The sequence below is a fragment of the Macadamia integrifolia genome, chromosome 7 (genome assembly GCF_013358625.1).
Source record: "Macadamia integrifolia cultivar HAES 741 chromosome 7, SCU_Mint_v3, whole genome shotgun sequence".
Classification (NCBI taxonomy): domain Eukaryota; kingdom Viridiplantae; phylum Streptophyta; class Magnoliopsida; order Proteales; family Proteaceae; genus Macadamia; species Macadamia integrifolia.
Window position 1 is genome coordinate 36,202,015 of NC_056563.1, and position 22,932 is coordinate 36,224,946.

A 22,932-nucleotide genomic window follows, 5' to 3' on the forward strand; every position below is an offset into this window, starting at 1 on the left:
CAACAGGGGTTAAGGTGTTGGGTTATCATTTGGGAAAAAGCAGTGGTCGCGGTTGTCGGGTCACTGTGGCGGTTAGACATAACGCTCGGCGGGTCAATAGGACAGTCGGTAACCCCGGTGGTACATTCAAGAGGGTCAATCGTACTGCTTTTAAATTGCTGGAGTCAGCACCTTTATTTTCAGTCATTTACATTTCTGTTGAGAGCCGGTGGAAGGCATTGTCTTTACTTTTCCGAGTACTCACGGTGGGCCTTCTCCGACAGCCCTATAGGTGTATCGCGGGAGGGAGTTCACGGCTCTTACCCGGAGTATACGTGCACTGTAGCTGTAGTAGCACTAAAATCGAAGACTTAGTAATGTTGCTTAGGTGGATGTGATTTAAAATGTATAGCATGGCATGTAGTGCATATGATGTGTTTTGCTGTGTGGACTACTGTGTGGTCCATCTTACCACTTACTAAGCTAGTGAGCTCATCCCACGTGTACACCCCCTTTTTAGATGATTTTGCATGTCATACATCTGAGGAGCATGGGGTGGGTCCCACAGTCGAGTTTCCTGAAGAGGACTGGTGGACCCCTGAGGAGTTAGAGCACGGCGCTGATTGCTTGTGTGAGAATTGTGCTGCGGGACCGCAGTTCTGAGGCCGTGTTGAGCTCCACTTCGGAGGCCGAGCTGAGCTCTACTATGTGATGCCGAGCTGGGCTCAACCCTTGATGCCGAGCTGAGCTCTAGTCTTTGTTGCCGAGCCGAGCTGTGTACTTTGATTATTTTGATGATTTCCTTTATATACTTGATATATGAATTGTACTTTTATTGTGTATTTATCATGCCTTCGGGCCCACATGTATATAATTATTGTATCACAATTTGGGTATCAAGTATTATGGGATTATTCACAGGTAAAACTTAGTCTTCCGCTGATCTGATGAGCTTATATTAGTTGTGTGTATGCTGTGGTGGAATACAGTATCTGATGATCCTGGCAGGTTTGGGTTAACCGGTGTTAACCCGGTCACTGGCCCGGTTCTGTGAAAACAGGGCGTGACATCTACGGTATCTAAAGTACTGTCTCTAAGTAACATAGCTTATATAACTATGAACAAAAAAACCTTGATTAGGATATCAAAATCTGAGCATGTTAAACTCTTTCTTTTAATTAATATTTTTTGTACCTTCTGTAAAATGATTTTCTTACTATTGGAAGTCAAAAATGGTATTACTCAGTAAATTACATAATTACACTTGTTAGATTAAATTATTGTCATCTATCTTATCGTTACAACTGAATACTATTTTTTGGAAGGGTTCCTCTTAAATTGCAGCATTTCTTATGTCTTCTCACAATGTACTTTTTATCGTGTGAAACTTGCACTTCCACTCCACTTTCCCTACTCTTACAAGCTCATCTTCCTTCTCAACTTGTGTTGTGTTCATATATTTTTCCTTCTCTTTTCTTCTCTTCCTAGGTCTTAGGTGGATGAGGGGTTGCTCTTCAATAAATTGAATATTTTTGTATATTAACAAGCAGAAAGAATGTCAATATGGTGTAAGTAATCGTATTGAAACCAAGAAACATAAGCATGCCTGGCTGCCACTCACACTAAGAAAAATGGAGTTTTCCAAAAAAAAATTTCGGCTAGTGAAGGATGGGATAAAAGACATAGGGCCAAAGAGAGCTAAAAAAGGATCTTTCTTACATAATCTGGTACAGAAAAAGAATTCTCTATTAATTCAAATGTTGCACCTATGAGATAGGGATAGAGGAAGAGAAAAAGTACAAAAGATTTCACAGACTTTGGATAAAAAAAAAAAAAATTGGAAAAAAGCTGGGCATGCTAACATCCTATTAGCCATATTAGATGATGACGATGCAATATTTGTCGTTAGATAAAAAATGGCAATATATGTAATATGTTCAAAGTACAGTGTACTTAAATAAACAATATCATACACAATACATGATATTGCTAGCATCCTATTAGTCATATTATATTATTAGATGATGATGTAATATTTCTCGTTGGATGAAAAATGGCAATATATGTAATATCTTCAAAGTACATTGTACTCAAATAAATAATATTATACACAATACGTAGTACTTTGTATATTTTGCTCCATATATTTTCTCTCTCCTTTTTTGTCGTACCCTACTCCTTTTCTTCTGTCTCCTACTTGGAAGAAATCTCACCGAAGACCATTTCTGGTCAGGTGCTATCCACAAAGAACACTTCTGTTGAGGGTATGTTTTTACTCCATCGTTTCTCTTCCCGTCCTCCCATTCACCTCCTGCAACTTCTGCCCTACCCCTACTTCTACCCTCCCTCTTCTCCACACCTCCATCCCACTACCTACACCTCCAACCTGCCATAGCTACACCTTTCACCAGCCTCCAAGCTTTGCGCCCACCCCAGAAAACAATCTACAACCAACCCGACCCCAGTCCCCATCTCTGCAACCAAGTCTCACTCACTTTTTTTTTCATTTCTTTGCTAATTTCATACTTAATTAAATAGGCGTGGGGTTGCTGTTGAAACAGTGTTATTTACTGCTTCTCCCATAAATAGAAATTTTAGATTCAATTGTTCTTTACTAGGAAAAACCACTTAGAAGGGGAGAATCAGAGGATGCAGGTGAGAGTGGGGGAAGGATCGCATGAGAGAAGGCATGGAGGTGTGAGTTGCAGAGGGTGGGGGTAGGACGAGGTAGGGTGAGAGCCGAGAGATCGGATTTAGATGGGAGGAGAGAGATATGGTTTTGATTAAAGAGTCGGATTCAGATGAGGGGAGAAAGATTGGGTTCTGATTTAGGAAATACCTAATTCATGTAGTTGGAGATGCAAAGGTGTGTTACTACAAAATATGTAGATGATATGCTAATTTTAGGGACAAATTTAGACATTGTAAAACAAATTAAAAAACTTATCAAATTTTGATACTAAAGACATGGGTGAGGCAGATTTGATTCTTAGTATAAAAGTCAAAAAAATGAATAATGATATAATTTTATCTCAAGCCCACTATGTAGAAAGTCTATATAAAAAATATGGTTACTTTGAAAGAACACCAATTAAAACATCTTTGGAAATTGGATGTCATTTACAAAAGAATCTGGGTGAACCAGTTTTACAAAAGAGATATTTTCAAATCATTGGTTTAGTCTCATATCTCATGAACTACACCAGACCTGACATAGCCTTAGCAGTTAAAAAGTTGAGTCTAACATACTCATAACCCAAGCAAAGAACATTGGCAAGCAATTAAATGACTATTAAGATACTTAAAGGAGACAATGAGTTATGGTATACATTATAGTGGAAATCCAACTATCTTAGAAGTTTATTATGATGCTAATTGGATATCAGATACAAATGAATCATTAGCATCAAGTGGATATGTATTCATTTTAGGAGGTAGAGCAATTTCTTGAAAATCAGTAAAACAATCTCGTGAGACAGGATCCACAATGGAAATAGGATTTATTGCTTTGGAAAAATTAGGAACTGAAGTTGAAGGCCAAGGAACTTGATGGTAGGTATACCATTATGGAAAAAACCAGTTCCTTCTATATTTATTCATTTTGATAATCAGACTGCAATTGCTAAAGCCAAAAGTAAAATATACAGTGAAAAGAGAAGACATCTACACTTATGACACAATCTCGTAAGGTAATATATAAGTGAAAGAACAATAGCTATTGACTTTGTAAATTCAGAAAACAATCTTGCTGATATGTTTACAAAGCCTTTATCTACAATGATAATTAATGAATTATCAAAAAAAATGAACTTAAAGCATGTATCATAGATCAAGTGATGGACACCCAACCTAGGTGAAGAGGTCTATCCTGAAGTAGGTTCAATGGGTAAAAACGAAGTTACCAAATCTGTCAAGTACTACTAATTTCGCTCATTCTAGAACTGTGGGGGTAATAAAAGAAAGTAGTACCATCACAAGAAAGAGGTTGAGTGATAAACTCTTAATCAAGCCAAAACCCATGAACCATAAGGGTGTGTTAATTGTGATGCACACTCTAGGCTAACTTAAGTGGATGTCGGAGGTGAGGCCACCTATCAATGAGAATTTTAAGGCAAATTCTTTAAACATCCATGAGACCAAGATAGGGGACAGGGCCAGTAAAAATGTACAAACTTTATAAAAGGGATGTCACATTAAGTCGACAGATAGGATATGGATAATGAGCTTGTCGGCTACACAGATGAGGAAATGTTCAATAAGTCTGACTTAACATGTACTCTGTAGTGAAGATCATTAGACCTGATATAGGTTTAAGTTCGCAAGACACCTATAACGATGTATTCTATATGTTTAATATACTAAGTAATTTTTTTCCTAGTCATTCTTGTTATTTTGAAACTTGTGTGGGATTGTTGGAGTTTCAAGTTTCAAAACAACTAGTCTCTTCCTTTGTTCAAGTTCTTTGGTACTAGTAAAAGCATGTGAACTAAAGTTGACTATACATGTACTTACTTATCAGTAAATGTATAGTAGTTAAGGGACACACCCATACATGTATATCATGCAAGGGACACACCTATACATATAGATACATACAAGGGACACACTATACATATGGATACATACAAGGGACACACTATACATATGGATACATACAAGGGACACACCTATATGTACATACACTAACACCTATAGAGAATAGATACACCCTATGTATGAAGGGGCACATACCTATACCTATACCTATACCTACAGGTATCTATAGACGTATAGGTACACCTGTTCACGTACAAGTACATTTGGGCCTATAAATACCCATTGTCTACATGCCAAAAAAACATAACAAATCCAAAGAGAATGTCTATCTTGTCTTGTACACTCATACCAAATACGTTTCTGAATTGTATTATATTATGTTTCTTCTTCTCTCCTTCCTCTTTGAGTTTCTTATTATAACTTACGGACTCCCTTTCTTAATCACACTTAAGAGTACAACCTTTATAATTAGGGGATGATTTTATTTTGGAGGTAAAAGAACAAGTTGATCATTTATTCACAAATTAAGGGCTCTTTAAATCTTAAGGAAAGTATCTTATACGACTTCACCCTACTATACCTGCATACGGAACTTTCTGTTGCTTCAATTTTTATACCCGAAACAAAGATTACCCGATGCGAGGGAAAAATATAGAATGGATTTAATCCACCTATTAGTCCAAAAAATTTGTTTGTGTTCATTCCCAATTTTTTGAAAAATAATTTTTTTAAGGGTACAAAAAATAGTCATCCATGTTTTCGACATTTTTACTCCAACGGTACAAAAAACATCTTTCTTGTTTTCAACACAGATAATGGAATTGAAACATGACTTAACAAGATTTCTGTGGCTAAATCTCATAAATATAACAAAACATTATCCTGTTTTCAACACAAATGAAATATCTTATTATTACAACACAAACTATAAATATAAAGAACCGGCGAGGAAAACCCCCACCCTACTTTCCTATTCCTAATAACATTTCTACAAATTCCTACATTGTTTGCTCATACCGGTAAAGCACCAACACCCACCCAACAGACAGACAGGGTAAGACGGTAGAATTAGCCCTAGCGGATGAGTGCCTCCCTGAACTTTGCTATGTTGTTACAAATTGCAGGCATTTGCCAACTCTTATTGCCAAGGAAAAGAAAACACTACAAAGAGAGCCAGATCAGCCTCAACAACAAAGGCTGCATTTTGGCTGAGCCTTCTTCCCTTTTCCACCAAACTAATAAAGAATCAAGAACTATAAAACTGCCTAACAATCCATCAGAAACAATAAACTTACATGCTGCAACAAGCTGAGTCGACTCAGATTCCCCTCGCCCAAAGCAATTACCCCCTACTCCCAAAAGAAGAAAATACCTACACAGCCCATGCATCTATCTACAGATTGCTGAATCTTTTTCTTTATGCCTGCATAAATTTCTATTCCCAGTCTAACGTGTGATGACAGAAATATTCAGATTAAGCTGCAGAGTCATTAGAAGCCCAAGAAAACAGCTAATTGCAGTCCAATCCGCATTCCTCCAATACCGGGCCATCTGACTTGGCCAGGAATGGATCAATTCTAACCCACAAAAGAGAGAAGATGGAGGCCAGCAGGATAGACCAGACAATAATTATCGTGGGAGTCCTGTTCTGCCGGCCCAAGAGACCTTTGAGGAATGGATAGAGATGAACAATAACCCAGAAAGCAAAGAAAAGCTTGCCAAAAAGTGGTCCCCAGGACTCGTAACCATTGTTTATTGCATTAGAGACACCAGCAACAACCCCAATAAGGTTTATTATCAGCAGAGTGGTTGGAGGAATGAGCAATGTAGTCCACTTGAATGCATATAATTCTGAAAACTGATCATCATCTCCTGCTTTTGAAGTCACAGTGAAGTTCGTATCAATACCAGCCAGTACCTTCAAAAGTCCTTGGAAGACTGCAAAAAGATGCGCAGAAACACCTCCAATCACCCAAAACTGCTCATTCCTCCACCAGTCATCAATACCAACACCACTCCATCTCATTTCCAGGATACTCGTTGCAAAAATACAGATGAAAAGTGACAGGAACCATAAGCTAGCAACATTGCTAAGCTGCAGCAGAAAAAAAAGCATAATCATATTATAGGGCAGTGAAATTTAAGTTAAGTTTCCTATCTCTCAAAAAGATATTGCGGAACAGAATGGGGTGAGGAGAAATACCTCCGGGGCAATGAATTTCCCCGTTAGCAAGCAGACAGCAGGTAGAGTACAGTACGCGAGCAATGGAATTGATGTCCAAGGATATACAGTAGCATTTATGTAAGACAGACGCTCTAACCACTTCAGACCACCTCCATACCCATACCAGAGAGGACAATGCCTGCTCAAGAAAATTTCTACAGAACCAAGAGCCCACCGAAGGACCTGGTGCAAACGATCAGAGAGATTGATGGGTGCAGATCCTTTAAAGGCTGGCCTCGCCGGGATACAATATATAGATCTCCATCCATGGCAGTGCATTTTAAAACCCGTTAAGATATCCTCCGTAACTGAACCATAGATCCAACCCACCTGATGAAAACAAAAGTTAAAATTCTATCAATTCTGAAACAACAGTAAAAATGAAAAAATTGCAAAGCAGCTAGCAGTGAGGTTACCTCTTTACCCCAGTCTGTCTTGTCTTCATAACCACAGCTAATGACTTGGATGGCCTCCTTTAGCAGAGAGGCAGGGCTAGCATTTTTCAGTGCCCCACCATTCTCGAGCAGGGTGGATGCAACAAACACAGGAGACTGGCCAAACTTCTTTTCCAACTTTTGCTCAGACATTATAGCAGATTTCTCACTCTCAATCCCTGCATCCAAGCTCTTAACCAAATTAAATGGCAATCCATACTCAAAACAGAAGAAGCCAGCTAGCATCAGGAGAAATACAATTATGAACTCACTGATTCTTTTCTCAGATAAGTAATAAATTTCAGAGAGGAGACAAATTAGTATACAACAAAAACTGAGGTCACAACTCACAAGGACCACAGACTCAACAGATCAGTTACGTGACAGGGTATTCTCCCAGCTAATTCATCAGTTAGGCCATTTGCAATTTTCATCCTCCAAGTGAAAGAGAGATTGTGGATGATGCTAACTTCTAGCATTTTTAATAAGGTGCAAATATCTCCAAAGGCCACTGTGGTTGGAGAATAGTAACTTGATAACCAAGACTGCTCCCCCTTCAACAATCAACTCAGGCCAATTAAAAGAGCATAAAATGCAAGGCCTTCAATAAAAAAATATATAATAATATTAATAAAAGAGCAACCCAATGCATGGGGCTCCCACTACTGCAGGACCTGCAAGGCCTTCAATAATAGCTTTCAAACAAAGGCTACGAAAGGTATTTTTTTCAGAGGTTTCAGATAACCAATCTTCAAAATTTTGCACATGGCTTACAAATCATTTCTCTAGTTAGCAAATTGATACCAGCCTAGCTAATCAAACACTGGATTATTTTGAAATAATTCAGCACATCTGATCGTAATTTGGATGGCCACCATTGAATTCATTCAAACGTCAAGCCAAACTAAATAAAATTCTGTTAGCTTCATGTTTAATGATCCGATTCTTGGTTCAAAGGAGGTAAACCCACTCAAAGCAATTGTTCTTCTAGTTTTCAACCATCAGTCTTGCAGAAGATGTTTCAAGAAAACTGTACTTTTGGAATGTAAATTCAAAAGTTAAGATGAAACTGAGCTTCCCAACAATCATAGAGCTAGGGGATGGGGGAGATAAACTATACCTTCAATGCCCTCATCAATACCCTCCAAAGCAAGGACAGGTGCCCCTGCATCTCCCCTCCTGGAACCTCTCTTTTTCTTGTCAGACTTGGGCTTGGTACTCTTCTTCTTCTTCCTCCCAGAACAACAGCATCCGCAACAGCACCAACTTGGCCAACAATTGCAGGTCCTAGTTGGTGGCTTCTTTGTCTTTGGAGCATCAAAACCGTAGAGTGCCTGCCTTCTAAAAACACATCCAGTCCCAACATAAATAGGTCCTTGAATCCCGTCCAACCCTTTCATATTGATCTGTCATGGGTGTCATATCAATTAGTAATATGAGATAAACAATTAAGTAGGAGAATATATCAATATACACTATACTTTGAAAGCATCTCAGAAGTGCAGGGAATGCACACTTACATCAAAGAAAACAATATTCCGGTTAGCATATCGATCATGCCTATCAATACCATCAAACCTTTGTGGGAACTGCACATAGCAAACCTTCTTTCCCAACAATGGGTCCATCATGAAACACATTGCCTCCCTAAAAGCTTTACTGTTATTGATGTAATGATCACAATCCAAATTTAACATATATGGTGCATTTGTGAGCACAGCAGAAACTCTCACCTGTTTAACAAACAAACCAGCTAAAAAGTAAGACTATCACACCACCGCAACCTGACTAGAACACATGAGTGATTCACTTACCAAAGCATTCATAGCACCAGCCTTTTTGTGATGATTGAATCCAGGTCTCTTTTCTCTAGAAACATATACTAGGCGAGGCAATTCATTGCCCTCTGTGTCATGTCCCCCACTTTGTCCTAAAAAGACCTAGGGCCAATCACAAACTATCAGGATCAGATCACAATCAAGTTAATGACTACTAACAAGAAAACTCAAAACTTGTGTACCTGAATCATGCCAGGATGATCCCGGACATTATTTCCAGGCCATGGAGTCCCATCCTGCATTGTCCACCCTTCTTCAGGGACCTTTTGAGCCTTGGCAACCAATGCATTTATCCGAACTTTGAACTCCTCATATTCTCTCTGCAAGCCATTTCAAATTCATTACACATTATCCAAAAAGCCCATAAATAGTGCATGTGATGGTAAAGGCCAGAAGGGCAATGAAGAAAACCTTAATTTGGATTCAAAGCAACCCCACAACCCCATACCTTCATAGCCCTCCGCTCCTTAACAAATGAAGGTAACACCTTGTCCTTCAAGTAATCTATCTTCTGAGCAAAATACCATTCTGGTGCCCGTGGCTCAATGTTAAACTTCTTGCAAAAAGGAACCCACTTTCTTGCAAACTCAGATGTTTCTGACAAAGCTTCAAATGTCAACATTGCTGCACCATCATCCGAAACATAGCACGAAACCTTGTCGACAGGATAGTCAACGGCAAGAATTGACAGAACAGTGTTTGCAGTGACCAAAGGAGGCTCTTTCAAAGGATCCACCGTACTCACAAATATATCAACTGCAGAGAGTCGAGAAGGGTGCCCTTCCTTCTCATACCTGAAGAGACACCAAGAATGCATCATGGGTATGATACAACATTCCAGGAATGCAGACAGAGAAACAAAATACTTCAGATCTCTGAGCACTAACCTCAAGGAGAGTCTGTCTAGATAAGTTTCCCGATCAATTGGAAGCCATTTTGGAAACTGATCTAGAATCCATGAAATGGCAAACCAGATCTCACAGATCACGGAGACAAGCCACAATGCATAGGCATCATTCACTGGATGCATGACCCGGTAATGGAAGAAGAACCCAAGAACAACAAGCCGGATTATAATGATCATCCGGTATGGGTTGATTTGGCTCGATGGAATAGGCAATTTTCTTGATAGTGGTTGTCTGGCTTCATCCATTCTGACCAAAGAAAAGTTAAATCATCAAGATTAATGTTGTAAGTAGTGCAAAAGTGACTTAGCACATCCCCTATTTTAATCATACAATGAAACAGCAGAAAGTAAGAGTGGTATAAGTCAGTTGACAAATAACAATAATGATTAACTAACTACATTGTCTCCAATCATCATTTGAAAGTTAGACACAATTACATCAACTTCTATTAAAGATTTTAAAGTGGGAACCATGCCAGGAAGCACAAAGCAAGTTAACACACCAAACCAGTGTACTGTCTGCAATTCCCAATAGCATTATATAAGAAAAAAGTACCAAAGCAGCAATCCAAATGGTTAAAATCACAAAATTCACAACTACATGGTCGAGATTATAGATTCCTCTTAGGAAGTCAAAGATGTTATCATGATTAAATATGCATTAAAATGCCCAAAGAATTAATTACTACAACACTGAAAACAATAGCTCCTTAACTGTGTCAGATTACCAGAGGTCAAATCCTTACAAGGGTAGATCCGGCCCATCTCCATCGTTGTCCCAATCTTTGCCACCATTTTCATTCCTCATGACCTGTAATTTCTCTTGCTTCTGCTTCCAATTCTCCACCCGCTCCTTCCAAGCAACACTTCCATAACCATAAGCAGCCAAGTCCTTGGATGGATCCATGGATCTGGGTTGCACTGCAGAAGAAAAAATTAACCGTGGCGGGTGAATTTAACCGAACAAGAATGGCATGGGAGCTCAGAGGGTAAAGCACCCAAAAATGTAAGATGAAACATTAAAAACAAACATAAAATAATAACGAAAATTAATTGATGGCACGAATCCATGTACCTGGAAAACTAGGATCTGAGAAAGGAAGGGGATGAATCCTTTTCCCTCCACCGCCAACGAAAGAAGGGACCAAAGCATGCTGCTCGGGAGGGATATCATCGACCTAGAGCACATGTATCAGTTTTCTATCAGAAATTTTTCTACCCATAGAGCCAGAATAACAGGCCAGCGAATAAACTTAAGGGAAAAAGGGGACGGGGGAACGAAATTCTGCAAAGGTGATTGGAGTTACCATCTGGCCATTGGTAAGCAGAGGAACTTGAGGCATTGTATGGATCACTTGAGGCATGTCAGCATCACCGGCTCGGCCATAGCTCATGTGACCTTGAAGCATGGCCTCTGCAAGATACTGCATATCCTGTTTATCCCTCCCCGCGAAATTGAACTCATTCTCAAGGTCATCGACGTCATCTTCTTCTTCATCACCAGCAACTCTAGCACATCCTGTAAAATTCCAATAACCATTGGGACTATGAAGATTTAAAAATAAATATATATATTGCACGAGCAAAGCAGCAGATATATGCGTTTGAGATCTTGAAAAGTCGGAGAAACTTACCTTTGAGACGTTTAAACCTGGTCTTGCACTGTGGGCAGACCTGGCTTCCTTCCCTCCGCTCATATTCGTAGCAAGTCTTGCAAATCGGAAAAGCACATTCGTTGCAGGCAACGAAGAGCTCCCCATCTACGGTGAGCCCAACGTCATCTCCACAAATCTGGCAGATTTGACCGCTAAGCTGCTGCAAAGGCTTTGGCTGCCACAACAACAAAAAGGGAAAACATAAAACCTACAGATTCTTGAGAAACGAAACAGATAATCCGCAATGCGGCAACTCGGGACGAAGAAAATCATGTCCTTTCTTCGTCCAAGAGCAAATCACTAGACTTACACCGGATTCTCCTTCACGCCGGATGACAACCAACTCATTCCTGTTGTGGGAACCAGCAACTAAACCAGCACTTGCTTCCATAGCTCCAGAGGCACAAGGAAACAAGACAAAGAAAAGGAGGCCAGTTGTGCTCTAGATCTGTCAATCTCGTTGAGAATAGCAGCCAGAATACCGATCCTTTCCTATACTTTTCCAGATTCTGAGCAAAACCCAGATATTAAGAGGGACAGGCATGCGATCTCGGAAAAATCCTTACAAATTTAGAGCTTCTAGGGCGGAAAATTAAGATTGATAACTCTCCACCTGCATTTTGAGTAGTTCGAAAATGGGGAAGCTTTTGATCCCTTTTTTTTTTTTTTCTCCTTTTGTCCAGAGAACCCAACCCACCGAAAGCCCAAAGCCGTGTTCTGTGTCTTATTATTCCTTCCTTCTTACCACAGGACGAATAAATTTTTCCCCATCCAGTAAAATCTCCATAGCAGAATACTCAAACTCTTTCTCTTGGTCTCAGCTTTAACAGAGAAGGAAACTTTAATAAGGTAAGAAAGAAAACAGAGGCAGGGGAGAGGAGCGAGCGAGGAGATAAATTATATAGATTATACTGACTTCTTGTTGCTGAAAAATATATTTTTGAATAGATTACAGAGGGAGAACAGTAGCGTGGGGCAAAATTAAGAACCCTAAGTAAGCTGCTGTCACTAATTATTAATACTCTAGTCTTACAAGACCTTTCTACACCACTCGTTGTCTCTTTCCCACCTTTTAAGTTTTATCAGCATCCCGCCGACACTACTCCTGGGGTCAGAACAAAACAAGCCCTCTCCGCATCTCTCACCCTCACAGTCCTCTTCCATTCTTAATTATTCCCATCAACTAAATATAATAATTTATAAAAAGCGTACGATAACCAAAGGCTAATCAAATCTAATAAAATAAAAGCTGTAATCAGGGGTTAAAAACAATAAAAAAATAACGGTGGGTACAGAGTAAGACTGAGGAGTGTCTCCTCGAGACATCTTTCATTTTAGATAGAAAACAAAAATCTATTCAGATTTCTTTTTTGAAGCTGCAGCCGATACTGTTCACAAGTATATTCCGACTTCAGGGCAAAGCCTTTTCAGGACCGAGTTTCATTTCAAGATTTTTCACCCACCACTGCTGTTATTGCGGTTTGGATGCACTCTAAGGGTAGTTTGGAACTTCATGCAATAAAACTGACTGTCGGTGAAGATAAATTTTCTTCAAATTTTAATATTTTAAAATGATAAAAGAAACGAATTCTCTCAAATTATTCGGAATTCCATTATTAAAAAAAATAATAATTAATGAATAGGGAAGAGAAAACCAAGAAGATTGGTAGGAGAGTGGGAGAGACTTGAAATTAGTGTCGTGGAATGAGCAAAGGTCGAAAAAGACGAATGAAAAATAACGAAAAAGATAAATGGTAATCACTAACCTGATCGATAATAATAATAGAGGAAGAGAGATGAGATAGGAAAACCATAGGAGACGCAGAAGAAGAAAAAATTAAAGACAAAAGAAACAGCTCTACACATGTGGGGTTTCAGCGGTCACATCGTGAAACGGACGGATGCCCGTCCCCCGCTTCCTTTGGGCCCCTTTCTAATGACCCGCGGCCCCTCCCTCGTCTTGTCGTCTCTGCTGTAGTCACTGGATTTCCAAATTTCCATCCTCTCTCAGATAGGGGCCCGGAGTACAACTAATCCTGCAACTTGTGTGTGCTTTTCTATCGCACTCCTACCATTTGTGTAAGTAGGTTTGTTCCTCTACCATTGCCGACGGCCCGTCCCACGCACGCACGCACGCAACTTTCCAAGAGATATTTGGGTCTCGTTCTAACACATTCTTTTGTTTTTTTTTTTTTTTTTTTTTTTTTTTTTTTTTTTACACTTTCTTTTCCGTATGGGTGTATATGGTATGCCTCTTTTCTTTTCATGCTTCCTTCGTTCAATTTTTTATAACAATAATGAGAAAAACCTTAATGTTTCTATAGATTTGTACTCATAGAAAAGAGAGATAAAAAGTCTGTAAGACAGCGTGGCTCTACGCTTAGAGGTAGCTGATATGGCTTCCACATTGACACATGGTAGAAAACCTATTATGAAGAATAAAAATAAGAAAAGTGCAACCAGCAAAGGTCTTAAATGTTTGCCTCCTTAATATGAATGGTCAATAATGCTGCCTATTGTTCCTTTATACCCGATAGACACCATCTAAACCCATCGAAAAAGTGATGTGGAAAAACTTGGCCCTAAAAATGACATTAAAAAATAAATAAACAATTGTATATCATCTATTATGCAGTTTTGCTCACGTGCACTAGCTTTCCTAGCAAAAATATGGGCAACTAATATAACAGTTCAATCCTTCTGCCCAGTATGTACATTCTGAGAAGAGACAATAAGTTTAATTATTAACATATGAGATAATAACAGATCTCAAGGCCATTCTTGCTTGCTCTTGTGACCACCAGTCCACATCTCTACTTCCTTCCATCTTTGCCTTATGATGCTTGTTTCTGTTGCCAGCCATTTGTTTTCCGTGTCCTACGTGCTTTGTGAAATGCCAAAATTCAAAAAATTCAAAGGAATAGAGAGTTAAAGAGAAACACAAGGCCCAACCTACCTCAACAGTTTTTGGATCATAGCTGCCATCACAGATGATGATTAGACGATCCATAGGTGATTATGGCTAGTAATCACATAACCATAAATCTTGAACATCAACAAAATTATGTTTAACAACATAATCAAACGAACATGGACATATTAGACTTATAGACATACCGATATATTAATTGAAATCACAATATTAGACACATAGATATATTGATATATTAATTGAAGAAGTTGAACAAAGTTTGGTTTCAATTGTTTGAATATGCATCGATTATGTTTATACCAAATAAAATAACAAGGGATTGGCAACAATTGCAAGAATTACATGACTTTCATAATTTGAAAGCTAGGTAGAATTAACTAAATTTGAGAATAGATGAAGCAAGGAGAAAGAATGAAGAAACTCACTACGAAGACCTAATGGTTATGCTGAGCAAATTTGTTTACTGAATTTTTTTACTTTTTTTTTTGGTAGAAAAATTGTTTATTGAATTTGCAACATAAAAACATATGCCAAGCTGGTTTATCTGTTTGTAACAAAGAATACATAGAACATCTAGATACATAATTTTTTAAAGCTTACACTTAGTGCTAAGACCCCTATTTAAAACTTTCCATAGAAATATTTTAAACTTATGTTGGATTAGGAGGAACCAAAGAATCTCCGGACCTTATTATCCCTTTTGAATCCTCCTAAATCATTATTATCTTAAGTAAAATTATTGCAACAACCTGAATCGTAACAATACTCCGAGTTAAAAGGACAGACCCAAATATCCAAAGGAGGCATATGACTTAAAATGGATATGAAAACTCTATTTATAAAAATATATATAGGTAAAAAGAAGTAATCATGGTAATTCCATGTACCATTATGAATTAACTCGCTCACCCTAGAGAAAGAGAAGTGAAGAACCAAATTGACGAAGTAATATTTTCAATGTTTGAAATACAAGAACTAGTGAAAAATGGAGATGTTAGCTCCATCACCCATCTACCAACAAACAATTTTTTGTTAACAGGTAATAGTTTGGCAATACCAATCTAGACTGATGACCCCTGAAATCACTATCATAAAAACACCTAGGTTGCGTTTGGTAGCCATTCAATTTTTAGTTTCTGTTTCAAAATGTCATTTAAAAAAAAAATTGGTGTTTGATGAACCTGTTTCATGAACGATTACCCTAGTTATTCACTTTTTTTTTTTTTAACAAAATCGAAATAATGGAATAATGAACAATGTTTCATATTCTATCATTTTATGTGTCACACCCCATTCACACAGAACCGGACCGATGACCGGGTTAACACCGATTAACCCAAACCTGTCAGGATCATCTGATACAGTATCCAACCACAGCATACACACAACTAAGAAAGTGTTCATCAGTTCAGCGGAAGACTTAATTTATCTGTAATATTCTCATTATACTTGATACCCAAATTGTAATACATAGTTAAGTACATGTGGGCCCGCATGCATGATATTTACACAAAAGAATACAATTTACATATCAAGTACGCAAAATGGATCATCAAAAACACAAAGAGTAGAGCTCAGCTCGGTATCAAAAGTAGAGCTCAGCTCGGTATCAAAAAGTAAAGCTCAGCTCGGTATCAAAAGGTAAAGCTCAGCTCGGTATCAAAAGTATAGCTCAGCTCGGTATCAAAAGGTAAAGCTCAACTCAGTATCAAAAGTAAAGCTTAGCTCGGTATCAAAACTGCGGTCCCGCAGCACAGCCCTCGCATGAGCAATCCGTGTCGTGCTCTAATTCCTCGGGGACCCACCAATCCTCTTCAAATAATTCAACTGTGGGGCCCCAACCCGTGCTCTTCAGGTTGATGACCTGCAAAATCATCTAAAAGAGGTGCACACGTGAGATGAGCTCACTAGCTTAGTAAGTGAAAAGAAGGACCACACAACAGTCCACACAACAAATCACAATCATATGCATTATATGTTATGCAATTCATTTTTAATCACATCCACCTAAACAACATTACTAAGTCTTTGGTTTAGTGCTACTACAACCACAGTGCGCGTATACTCCGGGTATGAGCCGCGAACTCCATCCCGCGATACACCCATAGAGTTGTTGAAGAAGGCCCACCATGAGTACTCAGAAAAGTAAAACATGCCGACCACCAGCTCTCAACATAAAAGTAAATGACAGAAAATAAAGGTGCTGACTCTAGCAATTTAAAAGCAGTACGATTGGCCCTCTTGAATACACCACCGGGGTTGCCGACTGTCCTAATGACCAGTCAGGCGTATGTCTAACCGCCACAGTGACCCGACAACCGTGACCACTGCTTCCCTCCAAATGGTAACCCAACACCTCAACCTCTGTTGGGAAGGGTCGTAGCACGGGAATATGATAATCCTACACCGCATGCTCTTATATGACATAGTACGATTGCATAGTCTCCGCGTCCCATTCCACGGGCCACTAATGCACTCGTTTCCAAGCTGACTATGGCATCTAGTCTATTAATGCATTATGCACAATGATGTCAACATTCATCACATAAGGACATCACCATTTGACATTGAGAAAATAAACACAACACACATGGCATCAAAATATGGGGATGGCTAAGCTACATAGCATTTGCATGATGACATGGCTAGTCTAGATACAATTAAATGAATGCCAAACAAACCTTGAACCAAGGTCAAACGTCCTCTCCCCACTTACCTGTAGTGTACAAAGACTCATGCTGGTATGGGTGAGATCCGATGCGAGAAGCGTAAGATTTGGTAAACCTATCATGAGTGAATGGGGTTAGCATTTCACCACTTTAGGGTCAAAACTAACAAGATTTGGTGATAAAATCATGTTTAGAATCCTAAAAGAATGTCACACATCCGTTTTGGGCCTATTCGAACGTAAAAATCATGTTGGGAGCCTCACGGGTGGGTCGGACAACCCACCAGTCATGATCGACGGGCAGGTCGGCCCACCGATTGGGCCTGTCGATTGGCCCTGAGGGCCCTGCTAGGATTGACGGGCAGGTTGGCCCATCGATCGGCCCCGAGGACCTGCCCTCTCAGGCTGGCCATTTGGCCCACCGGTTTGGCCCACTGGTCTTGGCGGGAAAATGCCATTTTTCCCCAAACCTTCCCCAACCTTTGGGGAATCAAATGGGACTTTTCCAAACCCATTCTCCACACATTCAAGGTCTCATAAGATGGTTCTAACCTATATCTATGTTAGATTTAAGGAATGGAAGTCATCTTACCTTCTTTGCTCCATAACTCGTTCAAAGACCCCAAAATCACTTCCAATCACCAATGCTCCTCCAACCGTGGAAACACTTCTTCAAATCCTTCAAAATCAACACATAAACCATCTATTAAACCTTAGATTCATCATCTCAAGGGGGATTTACGATACCTCAAGAAACTTTACCCAAATCAAGGGTTTCATTTGGGTGTGGTGAAAGTTTAAGGAACCTAGCCTTTGCTCACCTCTAAACGTAGATCTCGTATTGGAGATCACTCTTCCGGTGCCGAAATGGGAAGATCAAACCTCGGCATCGCTGAAATCCATTTCTTCTTCCTCTTCCTTCCCTTTTCCTCTTCTTTCCCTCCTTTTCTCTCTCCTCTTTACTCTTCTCACCAAACGCCCGAGTGTCATAAATGAGAAAAAGGAAAAACATAATGATAGCTATTTATACTCTTTAAAACATCTTGTAACCTCATGGGTGGGTCACTCAGGTGGGCGGATGAGCCCACCTGTGACCGCCCGCCTGAGGGCCGAAAATTGGTCACCAAGTGGGATTTTGATGGAATTCGACTATCGGCACAAATCTCACTCTCGGCACAAATCTCACTCTCGGCATAAGATATAATATACTTATGCACTTTAAGATACGGCTACAGACCTCCTTTATCCGTACATGGCCTTATGATATGTGCATGTACACGGCTTGGGTACACCCGTCTCCTCTGGCACTAACTCGGACTTGTCCGGCCAACTGGTGTTCAAAGTTACCCTCGCTATCATGGTCCATAAGGAACCCGCCGTAACCCTCTCCGGTTAGGGTCCTGCATGGTTAAACCGGGTCAACCGTGTAATTAGACCGGGTTTAAAAAGTAGGGTATTACATTATGTCTCTAGCTCTTTTTTTTTCCCCTTTTCGTTCCAAAAAGACCGAAAACACTAAGTTGACCGAAACGCTTTATTTTATTTTTTTGTTCCCATATAACGAATTTATAGATAACCACCAAAAGCATCCCTAGCCTTTGAAACTTGAACCCAAATAACATTATAATTAATAAATACCCTCTATCCTAATTTCACTGATAAAACTTTGTTATAAAGCATAGAATCCATAAAACCTAATCTTTAACTCTTAGGTTTACACACAGTGCTCCATGCAATGGGAGACCATTTAGAGTTCTAATATCTACACCTCTCCGAAAGGCAAAACTAATAGAATCCCTTTTTTTACACACCTTATTATGAAAAAAAAAATAAAAAATAAGACATCCAACATGTTGGGATAGAATTAGGCACCAATTTAATCTAGTCACAACATGATTCCAACCAGTAATTGTATTCCTAGACAATGACATAGTCGAGCCCAAATATATAGGTTTGACACCCAAACATTAAAAAAAAACAAATTCTAGTAGCAAGAGATACTGTCTTAGTACACATAACCCCACCCTTATGGAAGTTAATTTGTTGCCCTAACAAATTTTAGCGAAAAAAGGTTCAAAATAGTTGGCAAAGTAGTATCATCATAGTTAGAAGCTGATGAGCACATTTATGTGTGAAATCTAGGGCAATAAAACATGCATTTTATATATTTATAATGGAGCCACATTGGGTTTTACTCTCTTTTTGCAGGTTTTGTATTTTAAAGACTTTAAGCATTATCGGGCATCACATCTCTCCAAGAACAACTACCTAGTATAATTGGTGAGCTATGGTGTGCAAAATTCCTTTGCTCACCAGGAGGTCTCAAGTTCGAATCTTATGATTGTCTTTTTTTGGAGAATTTTGTTGAAGATTTTTTACTTTTCACTCACTTAAAGCACTAAGGGCATGGAGGGGATTTTCACATCAAATTATAAACAAGGAAAATCGTGGTTGTCTTTTTTTGGAGAATTTTGTTGAAGATTTTCTACTTTTCACTCACTTAAAGCACTAAGGGCATGGAGGGGATTTTCACATCAAATTAGAAGCAAGGAAAATCGTGGGAGGGGTTTCCTGCGCAAGAAGAGACAAAAAAAAGGGGAGAAATAAATCTTATCCAACTCTTCTCTCTCCTCCACATCATCACCAAAAGATTGTCCAAATCACACAAAGCAAGAAGGAAAATCCTCCAGGGAGAAAAAGAAGAGACAAATAAATAAATAAAAAATGAAAGAAAATAAGCAAAAAAAAATTATAGGAAATTTCTCCAAGTTTATTTATCTCTTCTCTCTCCTCCACCTTAGCACTTTTGGTTTCAAAAGATCTCACTACCAAATGTGGGTTTCTCCCTTTTAGGAAAGAGAAATTTATTACCCTTCCTCCCCATTCCTTATAAATACAACTCATGTAAGAGGAGGGGGAACAATTCACTCTTCTTCTAGGTTTTTTTTTTAGTTGCTCTATCTCTTTCTCTAGTTTTCTCTTTCTCTAGCTCTAGTTCTAGGTTTATGCTTTAAACACTTTTGTAAGTTATTTTTATTCAATTAATGCAAGCACTTTTTTTTTATTCAATATTTTATTTTTACTGTTTAAGCAATTCAAGTAGTAATTTTCAAGTTCTAGTTCTAGCCATAGTTCTAGATGACAAGAATAAGCTATGAAGCATGTCTTTAAAGTTCAATTTATTTTTTCTAGCACTAGAAATTTCAGATTTGGTTTATTCCAAATCTGGTTTTTAGTACTAGTAGTATCTCAAATCGACCAAGTTTTCAGTTCAAGGGTTGAAGTTCAAGTAAGTAGGCTCCTTCAGTAGTCTTCTCTCCCTCCTCTCATTCCCTCTTCTGACTACCCTTTATTTCTTAATTTAAGATTTTAATTTCAGTCGTTACATTATTGCTATCTCTTTCCTCCAAGGTTAATGGCTAGTGTATGAGTTGGCTTTGCCCCTCCTAGCCATATAACCATCAATTTATTATTTTTATTTTAATTGTATCCGTTTCCCTAAAGCCAAATAAAGTAACCATTGTAAGAATGACTCTCTAGTCAAGTAGGGAAGCTCATATTATGATGCATCCCTCGGGCTAAGTAGAGAAACCTACTTGTGAGTCTCTCTCTAGCTTTATCCCCTTTATTTTACTTTATTTTTATTTCAGCATTTTTTTCCTTTATTTATTTCTTTTTTTTTTAATTGCGTGGGTTGTTTATTTTCAGTTATTTATTTATTTAATTTTAATTGCGTGGCTTGCGTCTTTAAATTCTTAGATGACGAATGGTTAGGACATTATTTTAGATACATATGTTTAGGAAGGTAATTAGAATTAGATCACAACCATTAATCAGTTCACTTTTGTACTATTAAAAGAAAAAAAATAAAGTGGTTGCTCTCCCTGTGTTCAACCCGTAGCTACACTGATCTGTACGCTTGCAGTTACATTTTAAAATCTCAAACAAGTTTTTGACGCCGTTGCCGGGGAGACAGTTCCATGTTATTTTTTGCTTTTTTTTTGGTAAATTGAAGTGTTTTGTTTGCTTTGTTTTGTTTTTCCTTCTCTTTTATTGAATTCCTGAGAAGAACAACTTGCATTAATAGTTGTATCGGTGAAAGTCGCCATGCTCCACAGTATGATAAAGACAGGTTTCGCAATGTAGAAGTACCTCAAGAATTGACATGAGCAACCCCGGATCCCTGCCGGTAAGCTCTCAAAAAGTCAAAAATCAAAAAACCATTAAAAAAAAGTTTTGTTATCCATTATTTTGTGCTTGTCTTACTATAGTTGTGGGTAGTTTTCTATTGCATGAGTGTTAGGTGGGTATGTAATACTAAGAATCGGTTAGAAATAATAGATCCAACAAGTAGTAACCCTATACGTTTGCTCTCTTTAAAATCTTTTAATATGGGAGACCAACATCAAAACCCTTCACCTAAATCTCTAAAATATAGGTTCTACCCTGCTAGAATAGCCCAACCTTCCTGTATAGTTCTACCACAAGCCCAGGGTAATAATTTTGAACTCAAATCTCAATATATCACTATGTTGCCCCACTTCCATGGGTTGACCTCTGAGGATGCATACCTATTTCTAAGGGAATTTGAAGAGGTATGTGTTATAATTAAGATCCAACAACTTTCTGATGATGCTATTAAGCTTAGGTTTATCACTTTTGCATTAAAATACCAAGCTAAGAAGTGGTTGTATGAGTTACCCATAAATTTCATAACCTCATGGGAACAATTCACAGTTATCTTCCTTAAGAAGTTTTTCCCAACTCACAAGACCAATAAGCTTATAAGTGATATCATTCAGTTTAGGCAAAAGCCTAGTGAGTCCTTTTTCAAACTTATGGAGAGATTTAATGATCTACTCCAAGAATGCCCTCACCATGGCCTAGACTTATGGCATTTATGTCAAATAATTTATGAGGGTATTGATTACCCAGCTAAACAAATGATAGAGTCTATGTGCCCTGAGGGATTCACATCATTTACAAATGAAGGAAAGGCATGGGAATTCTTACTTGACTTAGCTGACAAAACCCATAAGTGGGAATCAACACAAGAGAGTGAAAGAACCATAGGAGGAAAATGAAATTTTATACATAGGATAGTAGCCAACGAAGCCCATTTGGATAACATAATCAAGATAATTGAGGATATTGTTCCTAGAGAGCCATCATCAGTCAATTTGGTTAAGATTTGTGCTTGGTGCCAGTCCCCTAGACATGTCATAGAAGAATGCCCCAACACCTCTGGGGGCACTTTTAATGATAGTGTTAATGCCTTATACTAGAATAATCCATATAGTAACACCTACAATCCAGGATGGAGAAATCACCCAAATTTCTCTCGGAATCAAGACAACCAAGCAGGGTCTTCTAATTTCCATAATCAAGGTCAACCTAAACTCCAAAGGCCTCCCATTTGCACAACAATATTTTTCCCAAAATACCTTTCCTAGATAAAATGTAGGACCTCAGGCTAGTTTTCCTAAGGCCCCTCTCCTATCATCTTATCAGCAACCCCCTGGGTTTATCAACACTGGAGAGGCAAGTAGAATAAGTGACTTGAAAAAAAATATGGCCCTCCTTATGACAAGCCATCAAAATCTTACGAGATAACTCACTCAAGTTGTCTCAATTATGAGTGAGAGGGAGAAAAGAACTTTACCTAGTCAACCAGAGTCTAACCCTATACATCATCAGCATGTTAGTTCACAAACACCAACTAATGCACCACTGAATATAGTACAAGGTCAGACCCAGCA

At 38.6% G+C, this 22,932-nt stretch overlaps 1 protein-coding gene and 1 non-coding gene across 2 annotated transcripts; both read right to left on the reverse strand.

Moving 5' to 3' along the window:
- Nucleotides 1-5,344: 5,344 nt before the first annotated feature.
- LOC122083667 (probable cellulose synthase A catalytic subunit 5 [UDP-forming]) lies at nucleotides 5,345-12,622 on the reverse strand. Its single transcript, XM_042651536.1, has 14 exons — nucleotides 11,884-12,622; nucleotides 11,553-11,748; nucleotides 11,226-11,437; nucleotides 10,994-11,096; nucleotides 10,665-10,839; nucleotides 9,899-10,165; nucleotides 9,460-9,805; nucleotides 9,194-9,331; nucleotides 8,988-9,113; nucleotides 8,694-8,906; nucleotides 8,294-8,579; nucleotides 7,156-7,352; nucleotides 6,719-7,069; nucleotides 5,345-6,610 (listed from the first exon to the last, which is right to left on the reverse strand). Exons 1-14 carry the CDS (start codon nucleotides 11,962-11,964, stop codon nucleotides 6,026-6,028), a joined length of 3,276 nt encoding a protein of 1,091 aa, XP_042507470.1. The 5' UTR covers nucleotides 11,965-12,622; the 3' UTR covers nucleotides 5,345-6,025.
- Nucleotides 12,623-21,951: 9,329 nt separating this feature from the next.
- On the reverse strand, nucleotides 21,952-22,058 carry LOC122085342. The gene has a single exon (XR_006142114.1). It is a non-coding gene; the product is annotated as a small nucleolar RNA R71 (small nucleolar RNA).
- Nucleotides 22,059-22,932: the final 874 nt, after the last annotated feature.

Bases quoted from the DNA above. Each gene is read 5' to 3' on its own strand.
- LOC122083667 (XM_042651536.1), bottom strand. From the start codon at position 11,964: ATGGAAGCAAGTGCTGGTTTAGTTGCTGGTTCCCACAACAGGAATGAG. The intron at 11,749-11,883 runs GTAAGTCTAGTG...TTGTTGTGGCAG, and splicing joins GGCGTGAAGGAGAATCCGGT to CCAAAGCCTTTGCAGCAGCT. The intron at 11,097-11,225 runs GTAACTCCAATC...CATGTGCTCTAG, and splicing joins TGCTTACCAATGGCCAGATG to GTCGATGATATCCCTCCCGA.